At 37.4% G+C, this 21,230-nt stretch overlaps 1 protein-coding gene across 3 annotated transcripts in view; it reads left to right on the top strand.

The window, feature by feature from the left end:
- The window catches only part of Su(dx) (Suppressor of deltex), a 569,124-nt gene that overhangs the window by 103,767 nt on the left and 444,127 nt on the right, over positions 1–21,230 (top strand). For all 3 annotated transcript variants that reach the window (XM_067138560.2, XM_067138561.2, XM_067138559.2), the window contains exon 4: positions 4,779–5,071. In XM_067138560.2, coding sequence (XP_066994661.1) covers positions 4,779–5,071 — 293 coding nt within the window. The remainder of the gene's footprint in view (positions 1–4,778; positions 5,072–21,230) is intronic.

Below are 21,230 nucleotides of genomic sequence, written 5' to 3'. Positions count from 1 at the left end.
TAGTAAAAAGCGCAATATCGGAAAACAAATGAAAACTTATATGCACAGTGCGCTATTTTTTAAATGAAAAATTTTTAGGTTATGATTGAAGTAGTCGAAGTTGGCGCAAGACAAGAGTTAAAATTTGAAAGAGGAGAACCGAAATGAAGGTCGTGGGTTTTTTTTTTTAATAGAGAAGGAAGAATAAATTAAACGAGGAAGAGTGATAGTGAAATAAGAGAAAGAATAAAAGAAATTGAAGTTAGATGGTAATGAGGAAGGATAAGATAGGGAAATGAAGGAGGGGTAGGGGTAGTTTAGGGTGGGTTATTGGAGGTAGAAAATGTGGGTGGGAACTATGTAAGGCATGGAAAATAGAATTGGGGTTTTGGAATTTGGAATTTTTGAGAAGAAGAATTAGGAAGTCAAAAAGGATATTGGGTTTTTCAGAGATGTCGTTTAAATTGAAATTAGGGTTGAAGTACTGGTCAAGGTGGATAAAGCAATTTTCAGTAATGTTTAAGAGGGGGCCTTTGTTAATGATTTTAAGTATATTTATGTCATTGTCAATACTGGTGAAACTATGCTTGGAGTCTTGTATGTGCTGTCCTATGGCAGAGAATCTGTTGTATTTAATGGCGTTGACATGTTCAGAGTACCTGATATTGAAGTTGCGGCCAGTTTGTCCGACGTAGGAGGAATTGCAGTTGTTGCATTTAAATCTGTATACACCAGATTTAGAAAAAGCATTAGACTTATTTAGAGATTTAGAGTTGTGTAAGATATCAAGACTTCTGTTGTTAGTTCTAAAAGAAATTTTCATATTATGTTTTTTAAAAATATTAGTTATTTTATAAGCATCCTGAGTGAAAGTGAAGGTGGAAAAAGCAGTTGGTTTAATTGTGTCTTTAGATAAAGTGGTTTTTGGACGGTGTTTGAATTTGTTGATGATGCGGTTAATGAAGGAGTTGTTAAAGCCATTAAATTTAGCAATGTTGCGGATGGTGTTTAATTCATTATTTAAATCTTTTTTGGACATAGGGGTGTTGAAAGCACGAAAAATTAAGCTGTTATAAGTAGCACGTTTATGAGCTTGGGGGTGCGAAGAATCTTGTCTTATTGTAGTTGCTGTTTGGGTTGGTTTTCTGAAAATTTTGTAAGATAAAGAAGAAGGATGACACATTAGTAATATTAAACGAGGAATCAACCAACGCAGCCTCTACACTTCTTCATCTCAACAACTTAGACTCTAACATTAAATTCACCCTCGAATCAGAACACAACCAAACTCTTAATTTTCTAGACCTAACTATTACTAGACATCCTTCTTTTTTATCTTACAAAATTTTCAGAAAACCAACCCAAACAGCAACTACAATAAGACAAGATTCTTCGCACCCCCAAGCTCATAAACGTGCTACTTATAACAGCTTAATTTTTCGTGCTTTCAACACCCCTATGTCCAAAAAAGATTTAAATAATGAATTAAACACCATCCGCAACATTGCTAAATTTAATGGCTTTAACAACTCCTTCATTAACCGCATCATCAACAAATTCAAACACCGTCCAAAAACCACTTTATCTAAAGACACAATTAAACCAACTGCTTTTTCCACCTTCACTTTCACTCAGGATGCTTATAAAATAACTAATATTTTTAAAAAACATAATATGAAAATTTCTTTTAGAACTAACAATAGAAGTCTTGATATCTTACACAACTCTAAATCTCTAAATAAGTCCAATGCTTTTTCTAAATCTGGTGTATACAGATTTAAATGCAACAACTGCAATTCCTCCTATGTCGGACAAACTGGCCGCAACTTCAATATCAGGTACTCTGAACATGTCAACGCCATTAAATACAACAGATTCTCTGCCATAGGACAGCACATACAAGACTCCAAGCATAGTTTCACCAGTATTGACAATGACATAAATATACTTAAAATCATTAACAAAGGCCCCCTCTTAAACATTACTGAAAATTGCTTTATCCACCTTGACCAGTACTTCAACCCTAATTTCAATTTAAACGACATCTCTGAAAAACCCAATATCCTTTTTGACTTCCTAATTCTTCTTCTCAAAAATTCCAAATTCCAAAACCCCAATTCTATTTTCCATGCCTTACATAGTTCCCACCCACATTTTCTACCTCCAATAACCCACCCTAAACTACCCCTACCCCTCCTTCATTTCCCTATCTTATCCTTCCTCATTACCATCTAACTTCAATTTCTTTTATTCTTTCTCTTATTTCACTATCACTCTTCCTCGTTTAATTTATTCTTCCTTCTCTATTAAAAAAAAAACCCACGACCTTCATTTCGGTTCTCCTCTTTCAAATTTTAACTCTTGTCTTGCGCCAACTTCGACTACTTCAATCATAACCTAAAAATTTTTCATTTAAAAAATAGCGCACTGTGCATATAAGTTTTCATTTGTTTTCCGATATTGCGCTTTTTACTACATTTTTCTTCTCTCTACAATTGTTTTTTCAAGTCAACTGTTTTCCAAGAACTTAGCAGGAGTACAAGTACTCATTCAATTATACTGATTTGCGTCGTATATTTTTATATACGTACTTAACTTCTCGCAACCGTGACAAATTCTGGACCTTCAAAACATTCTCCACTCTACTTTGGCGTTCGACCGCAGCGCATGACCTTGAATGTGCCGCGCTGATCACCAGGAGCTGGCGGCTTTCTACTACAAATCTATTCGTCTGCGACTTCAAGTTATTTTTGATCTTCGTATATTAGTTGATAGTGTTGTGACTTTGTGCATGACAGAATGTGGTGTCGTGTCTTTGTGCCTATCAGAGTGTGAAACTGACCTCCAATATTCATAAACATTGTACATGTTTTTACGGCTGATGATGACCTGGACTAAGGTCGAAACCGGTCCCATTTAAATAGGAATGTGATTACTGCATTTCTTTCTTTTAAGTATTGAATAGGTTGAACCTCCTTTTCAATTCTTTAATTTTTAACATGTACACATCATACGCTAATAATAATAATCTACGATACACACTCCAGTTCCGTGAGAAAATTTCTGCATCCATTATATTTCTCAGCCATGATTCAACTCCTGTTACAATATCTGGTAAATATATATCTATTAACTTAATTCTATTCCTTTCTTTACAGTACTTCTGCAGTTCAACACTAACATTTTTATGTCATCCCTACTTGATTTCCAGTTCCGTGTTCTCTTCTGGAAGATCCTTGCACAGCATCCAGCAGTAGTGAACCATCATCGTAACACTCCATTTCCCTTGATACCTTCTTTCCATTTCTTTTTATTTTTGATGGAAACTTTCTCCCTACTCTTCACTCACTGCTACCAAATTTTCAGGAAAATAGTCAAGGTGTGAGTTTATAAAATGGACTTTTAAGCTCATAGAAGAACCAAGCTTTTGGAATGCTTTCAACATTGTTTCTACCATTTCCCTGTAATTTGGGTCCTTTTTGTTTCCCCAAGAAGATTTTTATGACTACAGTAAAGGCAGCCATGCTATTTTTTTTTTTTTTTTTTTTTAATTGGATTCATTGAACTGATGAAGTCTTTGTCAGATTCGATATCTGGGCCAACAGAGAGAGAGAGAGAGCAGAAAATTGAAACAAAATCCTCTGTTCTAATATGCTATTGAATTCACATTCTTGCTACCAAAATTCAGCAACTGGTCATTATTGACTTTCCCAAACAAAAAAGTGAAATTTAGTGATTTCCAGCTACCTGATTGACCAAGTTACATTTCAATAGTGAAAAAACCTGTCATCCCAGAAGGAAACGGTGGTCATTTTCAAATTTGGCACATCCAAAACCATAACAATCAGATAAAATTATGAAAACAGCTTTTTGGTTGCAGACCTGTGTAATCTAACCTGATGGACACAGCTCTCTTACATACCTTTTTAATCATAATTTGTTTTCTTTCTTTCCTACTCTTGTAAACCATGCAGGTCCGGGAAAAAAGGCATCTGGATCTGGATCCAGATTGGAGTCTGCCATTTGAAGATCCCTGCTATGGATATTTAATCCAAAAATGGAATATTATTTCCTACTTCCCGCAACCCAGGTTTGAAACAAAGTAAACATAACCTTCTGTGTAACCTGCAAAATGTAATCTATTGAACACCAACAGAACTACTCAATCATCATCATCAACGTCCCACCTTAAATAAATATCACTAATCTTAATTACTACCAACACACACTAAAACACTAATATTTATTGCACTAAATGGATCACATGCACAACTAGTCAACGTTTAAAGGTATTAACTACTTGATCACTACGGTAAGACATAGAATGTCCACCAGCACGTCTTATCTGCCACAGTAACATACACGGCAGATACCGCCCACCCTTCTCGGAGAGTGTATCTTATGAAGGCTGTACCAGATTAGGAACGAATGCACTTCACACTACATAAGATGCAGTCACATAAACACATACTCATAATGATAATCACTTTCGAGGCAACGAATTAACCAAGGCTGATCCTCATAAATAAATGAAGATCTCAGACCGCCTGTCATCACAGCCAATGGACTGGTATTAGGTGCGTGGTCAGCAGAACACACACAAAACATATTCCTGTTGGCACACTGTTCTAGAAAGATTATCTATGGTACTGACTGTGTAATGTAACTGAATTGTTCTTCCACATTGACTACTGATATTAACTGTTCTGTGTCAGTTTGTAGCTTATTATTGACAAGTTGTTTTAGTGTGTATTTTTAAAATAAGTGTTACTACCGAGACATGTGGTTCTTTGTTGTAGGTTGGTAACTCCCTACTCGCAGCTTCATTTTCGTTTGCTGGATCATAGTGCATTCCGTAAAGATGGTATCCTTGGAGAGAAAAGACTAAGCCTCTATGAGGTCCTCACTCATTACAACGGCAAGTGTGAGAATCTAGAACTCACCCTGGACTTAATGAGCGAGAGCAAACATGACAGCCAGCCTGTGAAGGTTTGTGAGCTCATCACTCTCCTTAACGGCATGAAGATCGAGATGAGTGCATTCCCTCCTCGACAGCCTCAAATGGACGGTCAGCCGAGAGTGACACCTTTAGGTAAGTATTTTATTGTGGCATACAACAAAGATTTACAAATAATAAAATCATATTTACTCGGGAGATAATGGGTTCAAAGACCACTGTTGGCAACCTTCCCATTTTCATACAAGTCAAATGCCGGGGCTGTACCTTAATTAAGGCCGTGGTCACACAAATGTGATAGTGCTGGTTTGTAACATTAATTATTTTCATTTTGGATGGCTATGGATAAACCGTGTTCCGCCTACAAAATAACCTAGTTCTAAGTGTAACTAATAACTCAGACATTCAGTAAACCAATCCCATGGTCAAATCACTGGTAAGGAAGCAGTTTATTGTAAAGAGAGTCACCACATTTAGCATAAAGCCTGATTTTGATTTTAGATTTATACTAAAATATCAAGTCAGTTGTTATTTTGAAGCGACAGAAACTAGTGTATTTCATGACCTACCACTTCTGCATACTGAATGAAGTGTGAAACTTTTTCCAGGTGGATTCTGCTTTTGATAACCATCCTCTTTGCCTCTTTTGTAAAAAGGAGTTTCTCTTGAGCAGGGAATCTCTCAACACTAGCAGTCTGAAGAAACATGTCAACTCAGTTCATAAAATTGTTTTTACTGAACAAGAACATCCCAACAAACAAAATTTGAAAGAGTTAAGTATAACAAATAAAGAACCTGTACTAGTTTGTTCCGTTCTGAACTCCTTGTTGTCACAATCATTAGTAGGTACTCAAATACCAGCCAGCCTACTTTCACATGTTTTCTGGATGGTAAATCCAAATTTAAACCGGGAGATAATCGATCAGAAGTAATTACCAGGAAAATAGCTTCCATGATATGCAAAGACAGCCAGGTATTTAGCATTGTAGAAGATAAAGGATTTAAGTAGTTGATTCAGCACCTTCCCTACTCTTAACCCTAGAATCAGCAACCGTCAATGAATCCCATTTCTGTAGAGACAGAGTCTGTTTTTCTACGTATTTTTATTTGTTCATTTAGTAGCACTATCCTCCTAACAGATTGTGTGACATGTCTTGTGATCCTAGAAGCTTACAGATACTTCTTAGTCATTTTCATCATACAATCAATCTCCTTGTATATGTTTCCTTGGAAACAAATGAGCAACTTGCTACTACAAGAACAAAAACATTGTGTAATGGTACTGTACTCGTTATCTCTACTGCTTTTATTTTGAGGCTGTAATTATATGTATTGGTGAGTTAAGAGTGTCGCCTTGTTGTTGTTATTTCCGTCTACAATACTGTATTTTCATTTTAGTTAGCTTGTGCTGTATATAGCATAGCAGCTGTAATAACATTTATTATAACAAGTTCATGCACCCATGCAGGTTATAGGCCTAAAATGGCTCATTCAAACAAATATTATTGCATAGACTTGGAACTTTCACACATACTATGTATATATAAGTACATCATTTTATATATCTTGGGTTTTGTGTTTTCATGTTTCATCTTGTATTTTACATTGTTAGAATTTTGATATTACTCATGAAAAAATAATTCCACCATTTTCAAGTCTCAATTTATTTTTTCTTATCAAGTCTTACATAGGCGTTAATGTTACCAACTGAATCTGTGGCATATTAGCTTTCCAACTATATGCAACAGTATTTTGGAACATCGTTCACAATGGGATGAAAATAAGAATCCACTTGGTAGGTAAATATCACACAAAATATCTGTCGGTACAGAATTTAACATTGCCTGTTCTAGTGTTAAAGTACATCTTCCGAGGGCTGTATCAAGAAATAAAAATCAGAGAAAAAGATGAGCTCAGAAATGCGGTAGCATACCTGTTATGACAGATTTATGGACAACAGCAACTGACGACTACTTACATTCAACATTAAAAACTTCATATCTGGTCCGTATTGAAAGGAGATTACATACAATAAAGGGAAATTTGATTGATCCACCTTTTTTTAAATACATAATATGTTGTTAATATAATCACAACATTTTTATTCAGTATCGGTTTTGGTGTCTATGGATACCATCACCAGCTGAAACAGGTTTTTCTTTGCCTGCAATATGATCCACTTCTTTCAGTACCTCATAAATGACGGCTTCGTTTTATGAGTTGATGTTACAACCCACCATCTAACCTACTTATGTTACTTTATTATCAGTACTCTGTGGAAGGACTGCATCCTATGTCAGTTTTTAGATGTCCGTTTTTTATTTTCACCTGGTGTTTAGCAGTGCTACGCTTGAGACCTTTTAACCATTACAAAGTGATCAAGTCTTTAAACATTTGTTAATATCTTCTCTTTCATTTTATACTTCGACCAACAAGCACATAACTTGTTTATATTCTTTTAAGCATTGTATCTTTACTTCATCCTGATAATGTAACTTATTACTAAGCGTCTATTATATGTACTACATACTTTAATATCTTTGTTCACGCAACCTGTTTCGGCTGATGATGGTGTCCATAGACACCAAAACTAGTACTGAATAAAAATGTTGTGATTATATTAACAACATATTATGTATTGAGAAAAGGTGGATCAATCAAATTTCCCTTTATTGTATGTTGACTACATATATACTACCATTCAATCAGTCATTACTGATCTGCATTTAGGGCAGTCACCCAGGTGGCAGATTCCCAACTTTATCTTAATATTGTAATCTTTCCTACTTTTGAAGACTCCACTCAAACTTATTCGTCTAATGATTTCATTCATGCCATCTCTCCTCTGACACCTCGGAACATACCACTTAGTGTTGATAAACTTAACCATAATACGGAATACCAATATAAGTGGTCCGTTATTGGACATTATAAGTTTTCCAGCTTACTCATTCCTGGTTGCCAGCGTTTTGCCCCAATGTGCTAGTTTGGCTCGTCAGTTGGTAAAAGCACATCCACCAAGACGCATGCCTAGTGCATACGGTGGAGGCCACTGCGTAGGCTACTTGGAGCCACTCGCAGTGCCATTTCGCTGTGACAGACTTTGTGTCATTACCAGAAATTGATGCCTGCCTGGCCATCAGATGATATAGATGTTGATTCCCATAGGGAACCTGAAAAATTTGTCCCAAATTAGTAAATTTATAATACCAATATAAATGGTCCGTTATTGGACATTATAAATTTTCCAGCTAACTCATTCCTGGTTGCCAGCATTTTGCACCAGTGTGCTAAGTTGGGCTCATCAGTTGGTCATAGACAAGTGTATTGACAAGGTGGATCCAACATAAACCATTTTAAATAGTTTCTTTAATAGATTTACATACCACTTACTCGAGCAGCTCGTCTCCTTTCTTCCAAGTCTTCCCAGCCGAAACTTTGCAATATTTTTGTAACGCTACTCTTTTGTCGGAAATCACACAGAACAAATTGAGCTGCTTTTCTTTGGATTTTTTCCAGTTCTTGAATCAAGTAATCCTGGTGAAGGTCCCATATTCTGAAACCATACTCTAATTGGGGTCTTTCAAGAGACTTATATGCCCTCTCCTTTACATCCTTACTACAATGCCTAAATACCCTCATTATCATGTGTAACGATTACCTTTTATTTACAGTCCCATCTTTATGTGATTACCCCAATGAAGATCTTTCCTTATATTAACACCTAGGTACTTACAGTGATCCCCATAAGGAACTTTCACCCCATCAATGCAGTAATTAACACTGAGAGGACTCTTCCTATTTATGAAACTCACAACCTTACTTTTAACCCTGTTACCGTCATATATTGCCTATTGTCCATCTCACAACATTATTAGAGTCATTTATCGGTTTCTCATAATCGCGTAACTAATTTATTACTCTATACAGAATAAAGTCTTCTGCAAAAGGCCTGATCTGTGATTCCACTTCATTGCTCATATCATTTATGTATATAAGAAAACATAAAGGTCCAATAATACTGCCTTGAGGAAATCCCCTCTTAATTATTACAGGGTCAGATGAAGCTTCGTCTGCTCTAATTCTCTGAGATCTATTTTCTTGAAATATAGCCACCCATTCAGTCACTCTTGTGTCTAATCCATTTGCACTCATTTTTGCCAGTAGTCTCCCATGAACTACCCTATCAAATGCATTAGATAGGTCAGTTGCGGTACAATCCATTTGACCTCCTGAATCCAAGATATCTGCTATATCTTACTGGAATCCTACAACTTCAGTGGAATAACCTTTCCTAAACCCAAACTGCCTTCTATCGAACCAGTTACTAATTTTGCAAACTTGTCTAATATAATCAGAAAGAATGCTTTCCGAAAGCTTACATGCTATGCATGTCAAACTGACTGGCCTGTAATTTTCAGCTTTATGTCTATCACCCTTTCCTTTATACACAGGGGCTAGTATAGCAACTCCCCATTCATTTTTTTTTTATAGCTCCTTCGACCAAACAATAATCAAATAAGTACTTCAGATATGGTACTATATCCCAACCAATTGCCTTTAGTATATCCCAGAAATCTTATCAATTTCAGCCGCTTTTCTAGTTTTCAACTTTTGTATCTTATTGTAAATGTCGTTATCATACGTAAGTTTTAATACTTCTTTAGTATTAGTCATCTCCCCTATCTGGACATTATCCTTGTGACCAACAATCTTTACATACTGCTGACTGAATACTTCTGCCTTTTGAAGATCCTTGCATACACACTCCCCTTGTTCATTAATGATTCCTGGAATTTCCTTCTTGGAATCTGTTTCTGCCTTAAAGTACCTATACATACCCTTCATTTTTCACTAAATTTTGTACTGCCAATTATGCTTGCCGTCATGTTATCCTTAGCTGACTTCTTTGCCAGATTCAGTTTTCTAGAAATTTCTTTAAATATCTCCTTACTTCAGAGCCATTCCTAGCTCTATTTCTTTCCAATCTGCATCTTAGTCTCTTTACTTCTCTGTTATAATATAGTGGATCTTTACCATTTGTTACCACTTTGAAAGTTAGAAACCTGTTTTCACATTTCTCAACAATTGCTTTAAACCCATCCCAGAGTTTGTTTACTTTTTTATTTACCATTTTCCACTGATTTGATTAATTACTTTTAAAAAACTTCCTCATGCCTGTTTTATCAGTAGGGCTCGGGAGTTCATGTATTTGCATGTTTTTTTTTTTTTTAGGGGTTAAGACTGTATGCTTGTGCATTATGTGCATGAATTATGGAATTTTCAGTCATTTGAACATGCTTTTATGGTGCTTATAACTGCATATTTTTGTGATTTTGATAAATGCATCATATTTTAATATTTCAGAACCTATATGGCATATTTTAATCAGTTTAATGTTTTTTACAGTATTTTTTATCAGCATTTTTCATCTGGTTGATGTTGGCAGTAATGTTGCTTGTGATGACGCTACTTGTCACGTGGTGAGGAGTTATGTCATGCAGTGAATCCCCCGTTTCATCATCTACCCGCACATTTTGTGCTTAGCTGTCGACTGGCTGTCCATTGAGTCTAACAGTGTTGTGAACTGGTTGGGATCAAACTATGTTTCGTGTATAAGGTGTCTGTTAAGAAGTTCCTTAAATGCCGAAAATAAGTGCAACATGTTATAAATCTCATATTATGTTCCGTATTGAAATGTACTTAAAATCAAATAATAATCATCATTATCATCATCATCATCATTTCCCTTTATCCATCTGTAGCCGGGTAGGGGCAAATATGGTTCCTCTCCACTTTCTTCGGTCTTTCCACCACTCCTCCTCCAACACTGTGTCCCAGTCCAAGTTTCTTTCTATAATGCTGCTTTGGATGGTATCCTTCCATCTCAATCGTGGTCGTCCACGGCCTCTCCTTCCTTGGATTTGCATTTCCATCACCTTTTTTGGCATTCTTTCGTCGCTCATTCGCTTTATGTGCCCAAACCATCTTAGTCGGCTCTTCTCTATTCTATCATTCATTTTTTCCACTCCAATTTCTTCCCGGATTTTCTCATTCCTTATTTTGTCTCATCTACTCTTCTGTATCATACTCCTCAAGAATTTGATTTCCGCTGCCTGTATTAGATTAAAAATTCCACCTGTTCAATACATAAGTGTTTTTTATTTAAATTTAATATATAGTTATTAAGATATTACATACAGGGACATGTTTCACCCATGTTGAGGGCATCAACTTACTACCACTAAGAGTGACTTTTATTCCTAATTTATTAAGCTATTATAAGCTACTTTTGCCATCTCCAGAATAAGGCACCATATTTTACCAAATTTTAATTCAGCGCAGCAATTTTACGTATTATTTTAAACTTCTAACTAACAACTTGTTACCACATTTTAAAAAACAAGACATTCGCAAAAATCTATACAAATTGTACCTCTTACTTAAGTATAAAAACGATCAGGATCCTGATCTATCTTTCTTTTAGGTTTGAGATTTTTAGGCTGATGATGCCCTCAACATGGGTGAAACATGTCCCTGTATGTAATATCTTAAGAACTATATCTTAAATTTAAATAAAAAACACTTATGTATTGAACAGGTGGAATTTTTAATCTAATATTATTATTTGATAATAAGTGCAACTTCGAGTTGTAGATTAACTAATTTACAGAAGGAGTTTTCAGGTGACTTAATATCTGTAGATGATAGGGTACTGTTCTGTGGAGCGTGTGAGAAAACTATAGGGAATGAGAAAAGATTTCAAATACAGTAGAAGTCCGTTATAGCGAGAATTCATAACAGTGAAAACTTTACTTGCTATATCGGATTGTCATTATATCCGATTTTTGTATGAAATGATGATGTAGATGTTGATTCCCATAGGGAACTTAAAATATTTCTCCTGAATGAGTAAATTTATAACATAGCTCTCATTCAAAATGGCGACTAGTGTGATGAGTGAGTAATTTTCGCTCTGTAAACATCCTACTCGATTCGCATAATAAGTTGCAGAAAGCGTTTAATCTGTGCATAGTTGTGGAACATAAATTGACAAGCGTCAGTTCTACACTCCCGTCATGGCTTTGAAAGAAGCAACTAGGAAAATAACTGAATTTGAAGAAGTGATGAAGGACTTTCAAGCTCGCTTGGACTCCGCTGTAAGTGCTGCCAACCCTCCGACTGTACTTCAAACGCTGGACGGCGAATTCCAGGCATTCAAGTCGCAAGTAACAACTGCAATTGGTGACCTGAAGAAACAACTAAGCGCGATAGAGGATAAAATTCAGAAACAGGATGAGGCATTAGATGAGGCAGAGCAATATAGTCGCCGAAATTGCCTACTGCTACACGGCGTCCCGGAAGAACCGTCTGAAGATGTATATAATAAGTCTTTGGATATAATAAAAACTAAATTTTCGATTGAGCTCTCAATGAGTGATGTTGACCGCTGTCACCGGCTGGGGCGCCGAAGCCGGACATCTGCACAAGTGGTTGCGCAAGGAAATCGCCCGATTATAATTAAATTCCTGTGCTATCATGATCGTGATCGTGTGTGGCGAGCCAAGCGTGCACTGAAGGGGACTGGACTTCTTATCACAGAGTCCCTCACAAGTGTGAGGAAAAGTATATTAAATCGTGCTAGGGACTTTTGGGGACCAAGAAACTGTTGGACTCAGGACGGGAGAATATGTGTTTTGAAAGATAACACAAAGTTTCAAATATGCACGATTGCGCAACTAAATGCCTTAGCTGTGTAGGATGAACGAGTGGACTGTTAAATTTTATTATGTGTGTTTTCAGTAGTTTACGTTTATGTGGGAGTGAGTGTGTGTATGTAATAGTCAGTGGATGTATTCAGTGCTGTTCTCAGGTAAGCTCATCTTATTTCATGTACCTACTATTAGTTTTCCTGTTATGTTGGTAGACGAATCTATCCCTTGTGTCAATGACCCGCATTCCTCGCCTCCCCTCTTAACCCTTTACTGCATACTGTTGCCCTCAGGCAACATACAACTTTTCACCTGTATAAATGGAAATAGATTGTGGACAGAGGTAGTTTTACGGCACACCTTCAACTGTACAGTCATTTAAAGACATATACCAGTGATGCCTTGTTTTTTTTAGATAACATAAGACAAAACAGCCCTACAACCAAAGGTACTCCTTCCACCCCGTCAGCATCCACGCGTACCAACCACCGTTTATTTTCCGTGGGCCCTCCCCATCACATTACCACAGGCTTCAGGAGTACCTCTGGCTCAACCTCAAAGACATTACCGACCTACGGTCGTGCAAGTATACTTGCGCCCTGCAATACGTACCCATGGCCAGTAGGCAGTAATGTTCGGTCTTTGAATGTTAAAAGCTTAGCGTGAAATTGTGAAAAATCGTATATATACCCCGTTATGGCAATCCACATCACATACGAGTGTTAAGCTATTAGCCCTAGTTAATAATTGCTGGTAGATCTAAAACACTGAACGTAAGTTGAACATTGAAGCTGGAAATTTTCTTCACCAAACGAAAACGAAAAATAATTCATGCAATAAAGGGTTAACTCAACCCTCACCCCTCCCATACTCTGAAGCAACGGGATCCATTCTGAGGCGACAGCTGATGAATCGCCCGAGAGCTCTCTCGTGTTGTCACCTAAATTCACTATCCATTGCAGCTCACCTAGAAGAACTACAGGCAATTTTCGAAAATAATAAGGTGCATTGTATTGGCATATCAGAAAGCTGGTTACGTGGAGATTTACCGTCATGTGCTGTAAATCTCGACGGATACTCGCTCTTACGACATGACCGTACTGACAGACGAGGTGGTGGAGTAGCCTTTTACTACAGGAATGATTTAAAATGCAAGATTATCTGCACCTCAGACCCAAGCCTTCCCCTGCGACCTGAGTATATGTTTGTTGAACTCGACTGTAATAAGAAAATATTAATAGGAATTGTATATAAGCCACCTAATATTAGACAAATGGGGGAATTCGAAGCAGCTTTAACTGATCTTATCTCGGTCTACGAAGATGTCATAGTCATGGGGGATTTTAATACTGACTTGTTAAAACAAACTAGTGAATCGGATAAGTTGTGTCACATATTCCATGCTCTGAACATGGAAATCCTACCACTTAACGCTACGAATCATGTCTACTACCCTGACCACTCGACTCACACTTTAATTGACCTTATAATTTCAAATCAACCCCAGAAAGTCGTTAAGCACGGACAGATCCCAGCTCCTGGGATTTCAACTCACGACTTATTGTACTTATGTTACTCTATCAGAGGACCGAAGTATAAAGCACGCTACGTTATTTTAAGAGACATAAAACATATTGAATTAGATGACCTACGTAATGACGCATATAACTTACCGTGGGATGACATATGTAATTTTCATGACATTGACTCAAAAGTCAACAGATTCAACTCATTAGTGCTGAACTTGTATGACAAACATGCTCCGCAGAGGCAGGTAAGATTTACCCGCCCCCCTTCTCCCTGGCTGGCGACCGAGATAAGATCTGTTATGGCCAGCCGTGACCGTTGGTACAGACAATTCAGACGAACACGTGACAAAGATGACTTTGAGCAATACAGGATACTTAGAAACAAAGTTAAACAGCTAATTAGAAACAGTAAATGCCGCTACTTTCAACAGTTAGCGAGAAATAATAATTTAAACCAAACCTGGAAGAAGTTACGATCTCTGGGCATAGGCAAAGCCGTAGAAGAGCACATTCCCACCATATCTCTAGATACCTTAAATGATTACTTTTCTCAGCCTAAAGTCGGACCAGTTCCATTACCAGCTAATCCCACAAACTTAGCACGCTCTTCCGAGTGCGACCAGTTCTCTTTCCACACCGTTAGCGCAAATGATGTTAAACGTGTGCTGTACTCTATCACTTCCGATGCGACAGGTAATGACGGTATCTCTATAAAATTAATTAAAAACATCATCGGGGCTGTACTACCAATACTGACTCACATATTCAACTACTGCCTGACCAATGGAGTATTCCCTAACGTTTGGAAAGATGCACTAATAAGGCCTATCCCGAAAAACAATACCTTGGATTCTCCATCAGATTACCGCCCTGTGTCCATCCTGCCACCCCTCGCAAAAGCACTCGAACGTCTGATTCATGCACAAATCACTGTATACCTGACCCAAAATTCCTTCCTTGACCCTTTTCAATCCGGCTTTAAAAAAGGACATAGTACCGCGACAGCATTACTGCGAGTTACGGACGACATCAGACAAGCGATAGACCAACGATATGTGACTGTAGCAACACTACTAGACCTAAGCAGCGCCTTTGACACAGTTAGCCCTGGGTTACTATTGCTGAAACTCCGTAGTCTCAACTTTAATATGACATCTCTTAAATTTTTTAGCTCCTACCTCACTGACCGTCGGCAACGAGTATCAGTAGGAACAATGTACTCAGGATGGCACAACAAATCCATAGGTGTCCCGCAGGGGTCGGTTTTGGGCCCACTTTTATTTGTTGTTAGTGTGAACGACATAGGGGACGCATTGAAATATAGCAAGTACCATATCTATGCAGATGATCTTCAGATTTATTATCACTCATATCCACAAGACATAGATGTAGCCATTGACAGAGTAAATTTTGACTTACGACGACTGAATGACTATGCAAAAAATAACAGCTTGTTAATAAATCCTAACAAAACTCAGGCTATTATATTTGGTACCAAAATAAACCTCAACTTGTTAAAAAGTAGACATGTACCCCCAATTATTTTAAATAACATTGTCGTGCCCTATTGTACGTCAGTAAGAAACTTAGGTGTTATAATGACTGAGACCCTCAACTGGACTGAACAAGTGACAAATACATGCCGTAAAGTGCAGAAATCCCTTTTTCCTATCAAACGCTACTCTACTATATTTCCAAAAAATCTTAAAATACAACTGGTAAAATCCCTAATCTTACCAATTCTAGACTACTGCGACACTGTACTTACGGACATATCTCAAGACAGTAACAAGATGCTTGAACGGAGTTTGAACACCTGTATTCGATTCATATTTAAGCTGCGATATGGTTCTCACATTTCACCTTATTACAGGGAGTTGTCATGGCTTCGTGTTCATGAGCATCGCAGTCTCCACATGTTGTCTCTTCTGCATGGAGTTCTAAACACAGGTGTACCGAATTATCTCTCTTCAAAATTTAATTACCTCTCCTCCTATCATAACCACGATACACGATCTGGCTCCTGTTTAACAATATCTCTCAGTCACTCCAGGACCTACAACCGCTCCTTTGTAGTCACTGCCGCGAGGCTGTGGAATACCCTACCTGCTACCATTAGGGATTTGCGTTCTCGTAGGAGATTTAAGATGGATTGCCGAAATCACTTTCTGAATACCTCTAGCTGACTTTTCGATGTGTGTAGTGTGAATGAGTGCGTGAATGAGCATATATTCATAATAATTAAAAATATATTTGCCAGTTATAGGTCTTTTTTTCTGTGTTTCCGTCTCTTATTATCACTAGTGTTTTATATTTATTATCATGTACACTTAGATTGTAGTGTTGTACATTCTATAATAGTTTTTTATTACAATCTCCAAATTTTCTATTAGTACCATATTATTTTAAAAGATCTGTTGCATTTAAATATTATATGTACGTTAATCATTTTAAATATTGTGGTTAAGTGTAAGAGAGGGCCTTGAGCCCTAACTTCGCCACGAATAAAGACGAATTACTTACTTACTTACTTACTTACTTACTTACTCATAGTGCATTGGCACTGCTGGTGGCTTCAAGTAGCCTATGCAATGGCCTCCACGGTATGCACTAGCCTTGCGTCCTGGGAGGTGTGCTAAGTCCCAACTGACGAGCCCAACTTAGCACACGAGGGCGAAACGCAGGCAACCAAGAATGAGTTAGCTGGAAAATTTATAATGTCCAATAACGGACCATTATATTGGTATTATTTTGTATGAAAGTCGGAAAAAACTCCCATACACATTAAAACGGCAATCAGTTTGTTCAAAACTTGCGTTTCTGCAGATGATATCCACGCTACGGCTTACTTGTTTGTTATTTTTCGAAATCCGATGGTGCGTGAAAGTGTATGTTTAATTTCATTCTGAAAAAATATAGTACTGTATATCTACAAATCCAAGACGTACCGCACTTTTTCCTTCAAAAAATTTAAATCAGGCTCAAAAAGTACTTTGAAAATTCCTCAGAATGCCTTTGGTTACACTTAGTAGGCCTATGCATTATAAGACTATTTTTAGACACCGAACATTGGCTTTCATCATGCCGTATCTTTTTTGCGGCTCCACAATTATTCTTTATTTCCACAAGTAAAAACTTAAAATTGGCATCATAATACCAAAGAGAACCCGTTGAAAATTTGCTGGCAATACCTATTCCTTGCGTCTCTACAATACGACGATCCATCAGGAAATTATTCATGCTGTCTATAAAACTGTTACTTTTACTCAGCGTTAGATATAACCGGCTACCACTACATGCACATCTCTCTTGCCGGTTTCAGCCAAATTCAGTGGCTAGCGATGTATAGGCCTAATCGCAGATGTTGAAAGTCAACGAACGAGTTTATTGCGCCACAGTACGGCCATTCCGCCCTTGCGTTTTTTGTTCACATACCTCACAATTTCATCTTTGATTTCTTTAAAGAGTTCTTGCTGTGGACCACTGAATGCATTTTTTTGTACAATACGCCTTTTTTAGCTCTTTGCCTTTACGATAACGCCAAATGTTGGCATTTTCTTGCGGCTGCACAGTTATTCCACATTTCTGACTGTTTAACAACCATTAACTGAAAATTGGCGTCATAAACAGACGAGAAACCGTTGAAAATTTGCCGGCAATACATGTCCCATGTATTTACAATACGACCAGCCATCACGAAAATATTCCTGGTGTCAATAAAACTGAATTTTACTAAGCGACAAATACAATAGACGCTTTATAAATCGGCCACTGAGTAGCGGGCCTTTCTAAGAATTCAAAGGTTCGCATGTTTTGATGCCATTCTGCAGTTTTGAGAAACGTTTTTGTAGAGGCTAATAGAACGTCATTCTCTCTTCACTATTTCCCGAGATCCAGTGATGTTACACACAGGCACTGTACAACCGGTTGTCGCAGCTAGCGATGTATAATAAAGAGATGGTCGTTTGTTGTCGCGAGTTTTGTGTGTGTGTGCACGTGCGGGGTTGAAAAGAAGTAGCTTGGTTAGCACGGTAGTTGCCAGTGGTATCCATTAACTTACTGTTAGGCTGTGAATGCAAGACAACCCTTGAGTTTTCGCATGAGATTCTGAGAGAAAAAAAAAAAGTCTTGAATTTGGAGAAATTCGGTTATCACTCCAGAGGTTTCTGTGGCAAACACTTCAGGTTTCTTCCCCAAACGGCATCACCTGACCTAACCGTATATGTACGATGCTAGTGGCTTTACGTCGCACTGACACAGATAGGTCTTATGGCGACGATGGGATGGGAAAGGCCTAGGAGTTGGGAGGAAGCGGCCGTGGCCTTAATTAAGGTAGAGCCCCAGCATTTGCCTGGTGTGAAAATGTGAAACCGTGGAAAACCATCTTCAGGGCTGCCGACAGTGGGATTCGAACCTACTATCTCCTGGATGCAAGCTCACAGCCGCACGCCCCTAACCGCACGACCAACTCGCCCGGTATATGTATCATGAAAACATATTTGGAATGAATGTAGAGAAATGATAACCTCCTCGCTAAAAATTTACATGTAAATAGCTTTTCCGAAATTTAACTAGATGTGAGATGATATGAACGATCCTCTGAAATCAGTGATGTACTCTATCATATCTTGAGGTGTATGACATTCTTACTTTATTTCTGTATATAACATTAAGAGATCGTTTACTTCAGTCTTTATTTTTAGCGAGTTAACAACTGCTGTCGGCTACCTTATTTATGCATTTATTAAGAAAACGTGTTGTCCTCTTTCATTTTTAATTTTTTCTTAGAACAGCAGTCGACGGGTATTACTAATCGACTCCAACATCGCCTTCGAAAGTTGACGAGAGAGCTTGCAAATGCACATAGTGAGAAAGCTATACCATACCGAAGATGATCAATCACATTTTGTGGCAAACGTTTCAGTTTTCTTATTCAAACAGTTTCACCTATCCTAACTTAATCGTACTATACATATGATGAAAGCACACTTGAAGCGCCAGTAGAGAAGTGATAACCTTCTCGCTATAAATTTTCCTAATAGCTTTTCCGTAATTTAACCACACGTGAGATAATATAAACTATCCTCTGAAATCAATTATGCACTCTGCCATATCTTGAGGTGTATCCCATTCTTACTTAATTGCAGTATTTAGCCTTAAAATTAAGCGGTCGTTTAGTCAGCCTTTACTTATCGGACACGTTATTTATGCATTTATTACGAAAATATGTTATCTTTTCATTTTGAATTTTCTTTATGGAACAGCAGTCGACGGGTATTACTCATCTACTCCGACATCGCCTTTGAATGTCGACGAAAGAACTCGCTAGCGGACATAGTGAGGAAACAATACCGAAGATAATCAATCGCATGCAATATGATCGTCGGGGTGCATAAATATCTGTAACGGAAAAATCGCATTCGCTTAATCGCTCATAATAATGGATGCGTCAGTGATAGGGCTCTCGCTGTAACCAAAGGACGATACACAGTTTAATATAGGAATTTTGAAGAGACAGAAAGAAATTGTCGCTATAACGGAGTTCTTGTTATATGCCGTACTCGATATAGCGGACATCTACTGTAGTTCAACACATAAACACAGCAAAACATAAGGAGAATTTAACTAGCAAACTCGCAAATAAAGATCTTGTTCAAAAACAACTATTAGAGTGTTTAGGAAGTAGGATTAGTGAATTTTCTTATGACTTGTGCCAAGCATTTTTAGCTGCTGATATTTCCTTGTATAAAATTAATAACCCCACATTAAAACATTTTCTTGCCAAATACACTCGACAGCATTTGCCTGAAGCAAGGTCATTGCGTAAGACTTGCGTAGGACGTTGTTACAATAATGTATTGTCAAATTTACAAATTGAATCAGCGGATCAGTTTGTGTGATTGTCTATTAATGAAACCACTGATTGTGAGGGCCGATTTATTGCTAATGTAATAGTGGGCGCCTTAAATAAGGAACAAAAGACGATACCATAATTTCTTAATGTGTGTGAATTGCCACAAACAATGTAACTGTAACGCAGTTTGTGATGGACTCGTTGAAATTATTATGGCCTACTGGAATCAAATACGACCGGCTACTTTTATTTGTTACCGATGTAGGTACTTATGTGATAAAATCAGGACAAACTCTGAAAGGCATTTTTCCTAACTTAATTCATACAACTTGTTTTTTGGCATATGATTTTAATTGCATTGCTGAGACAATATGCAATTCTTTCCCATTGGTAGATTGATTTGTGGCCTATTCAGAGAAAATTTTTGCTAAATCTCCTTCAAGAGTCAAGTTGTTAGGACCAACAGCACCTAGTATCCCACTTCCTCCTGCACCAGTGGATGCAGCTTTGTATTATGCTCAGCACATAGTATTCAAAGAGGTTGTTAATTCATTGGACTCAAATGAAGCTGCATCACTACAAACAGTGCAAAATATTCTGTCACGCATTGAGTTAGAAAAGAATATTGTTTTTATGAATGCCCATTTTTCTTTTTTGTCAACCTCCATAACGTCGCTTGAAGCTGTAGGATCTCCCTTAAAGGAGATGCTTACTGTTTTTGAAAAAACGATGTCCAAACTAAATTCTGTTCCTGGTAGTATGGGACAAAAAGTGAAAGAAAAAATAAATTATGTAACTTCAAAAAATCCTAGTTATAAACAGTTGTGCCTTATTCAAGACATTACCAATATAAATGGTCTCTATGGAATCAACATCTATATTTGAGACATCTCGAAGGAAAACCATCTGATGATAAAGATGTCGATTCCCATAGGAAACCTGAAATATTTGTTCCCAATGAGTAAATTTGTAATAATAATAATAATAATAACAACAGCAGCAACAACAACACAGTTAGAGCCCTGCGCGGATGTATGAAATAATATCCGCATGTGCTCCGCATTTGCACTTCCTTCATCTGCGAAATAGTTATCTGCAGATAATTTAAATATTTAACTACAGTATATTATATCCAAGGTATTGAAATGGATATATCTGTCAACAATTAATACAATAGCTCTGATGCCTGGCAACAGAAC

The sequence above is a fragment of the Anabrus simplex genome, chromosome 1, assembly GCF_040414725.1.
Source record: "Anabrus simplex isolate iqAnaSimp1 chromosome 1, ASM4041472v1, whole genome shotgun sequence".
NCBI classification, from domain to species: Eukaryota; Metazoa; Arthropoda; class Insecta; order Orthoptera; family Tettigoniidae; genus Anabrus; species Anabrus simplex.
This window is presented reverse-complemented; position numbering and strand designations above follow the sequence as displayed.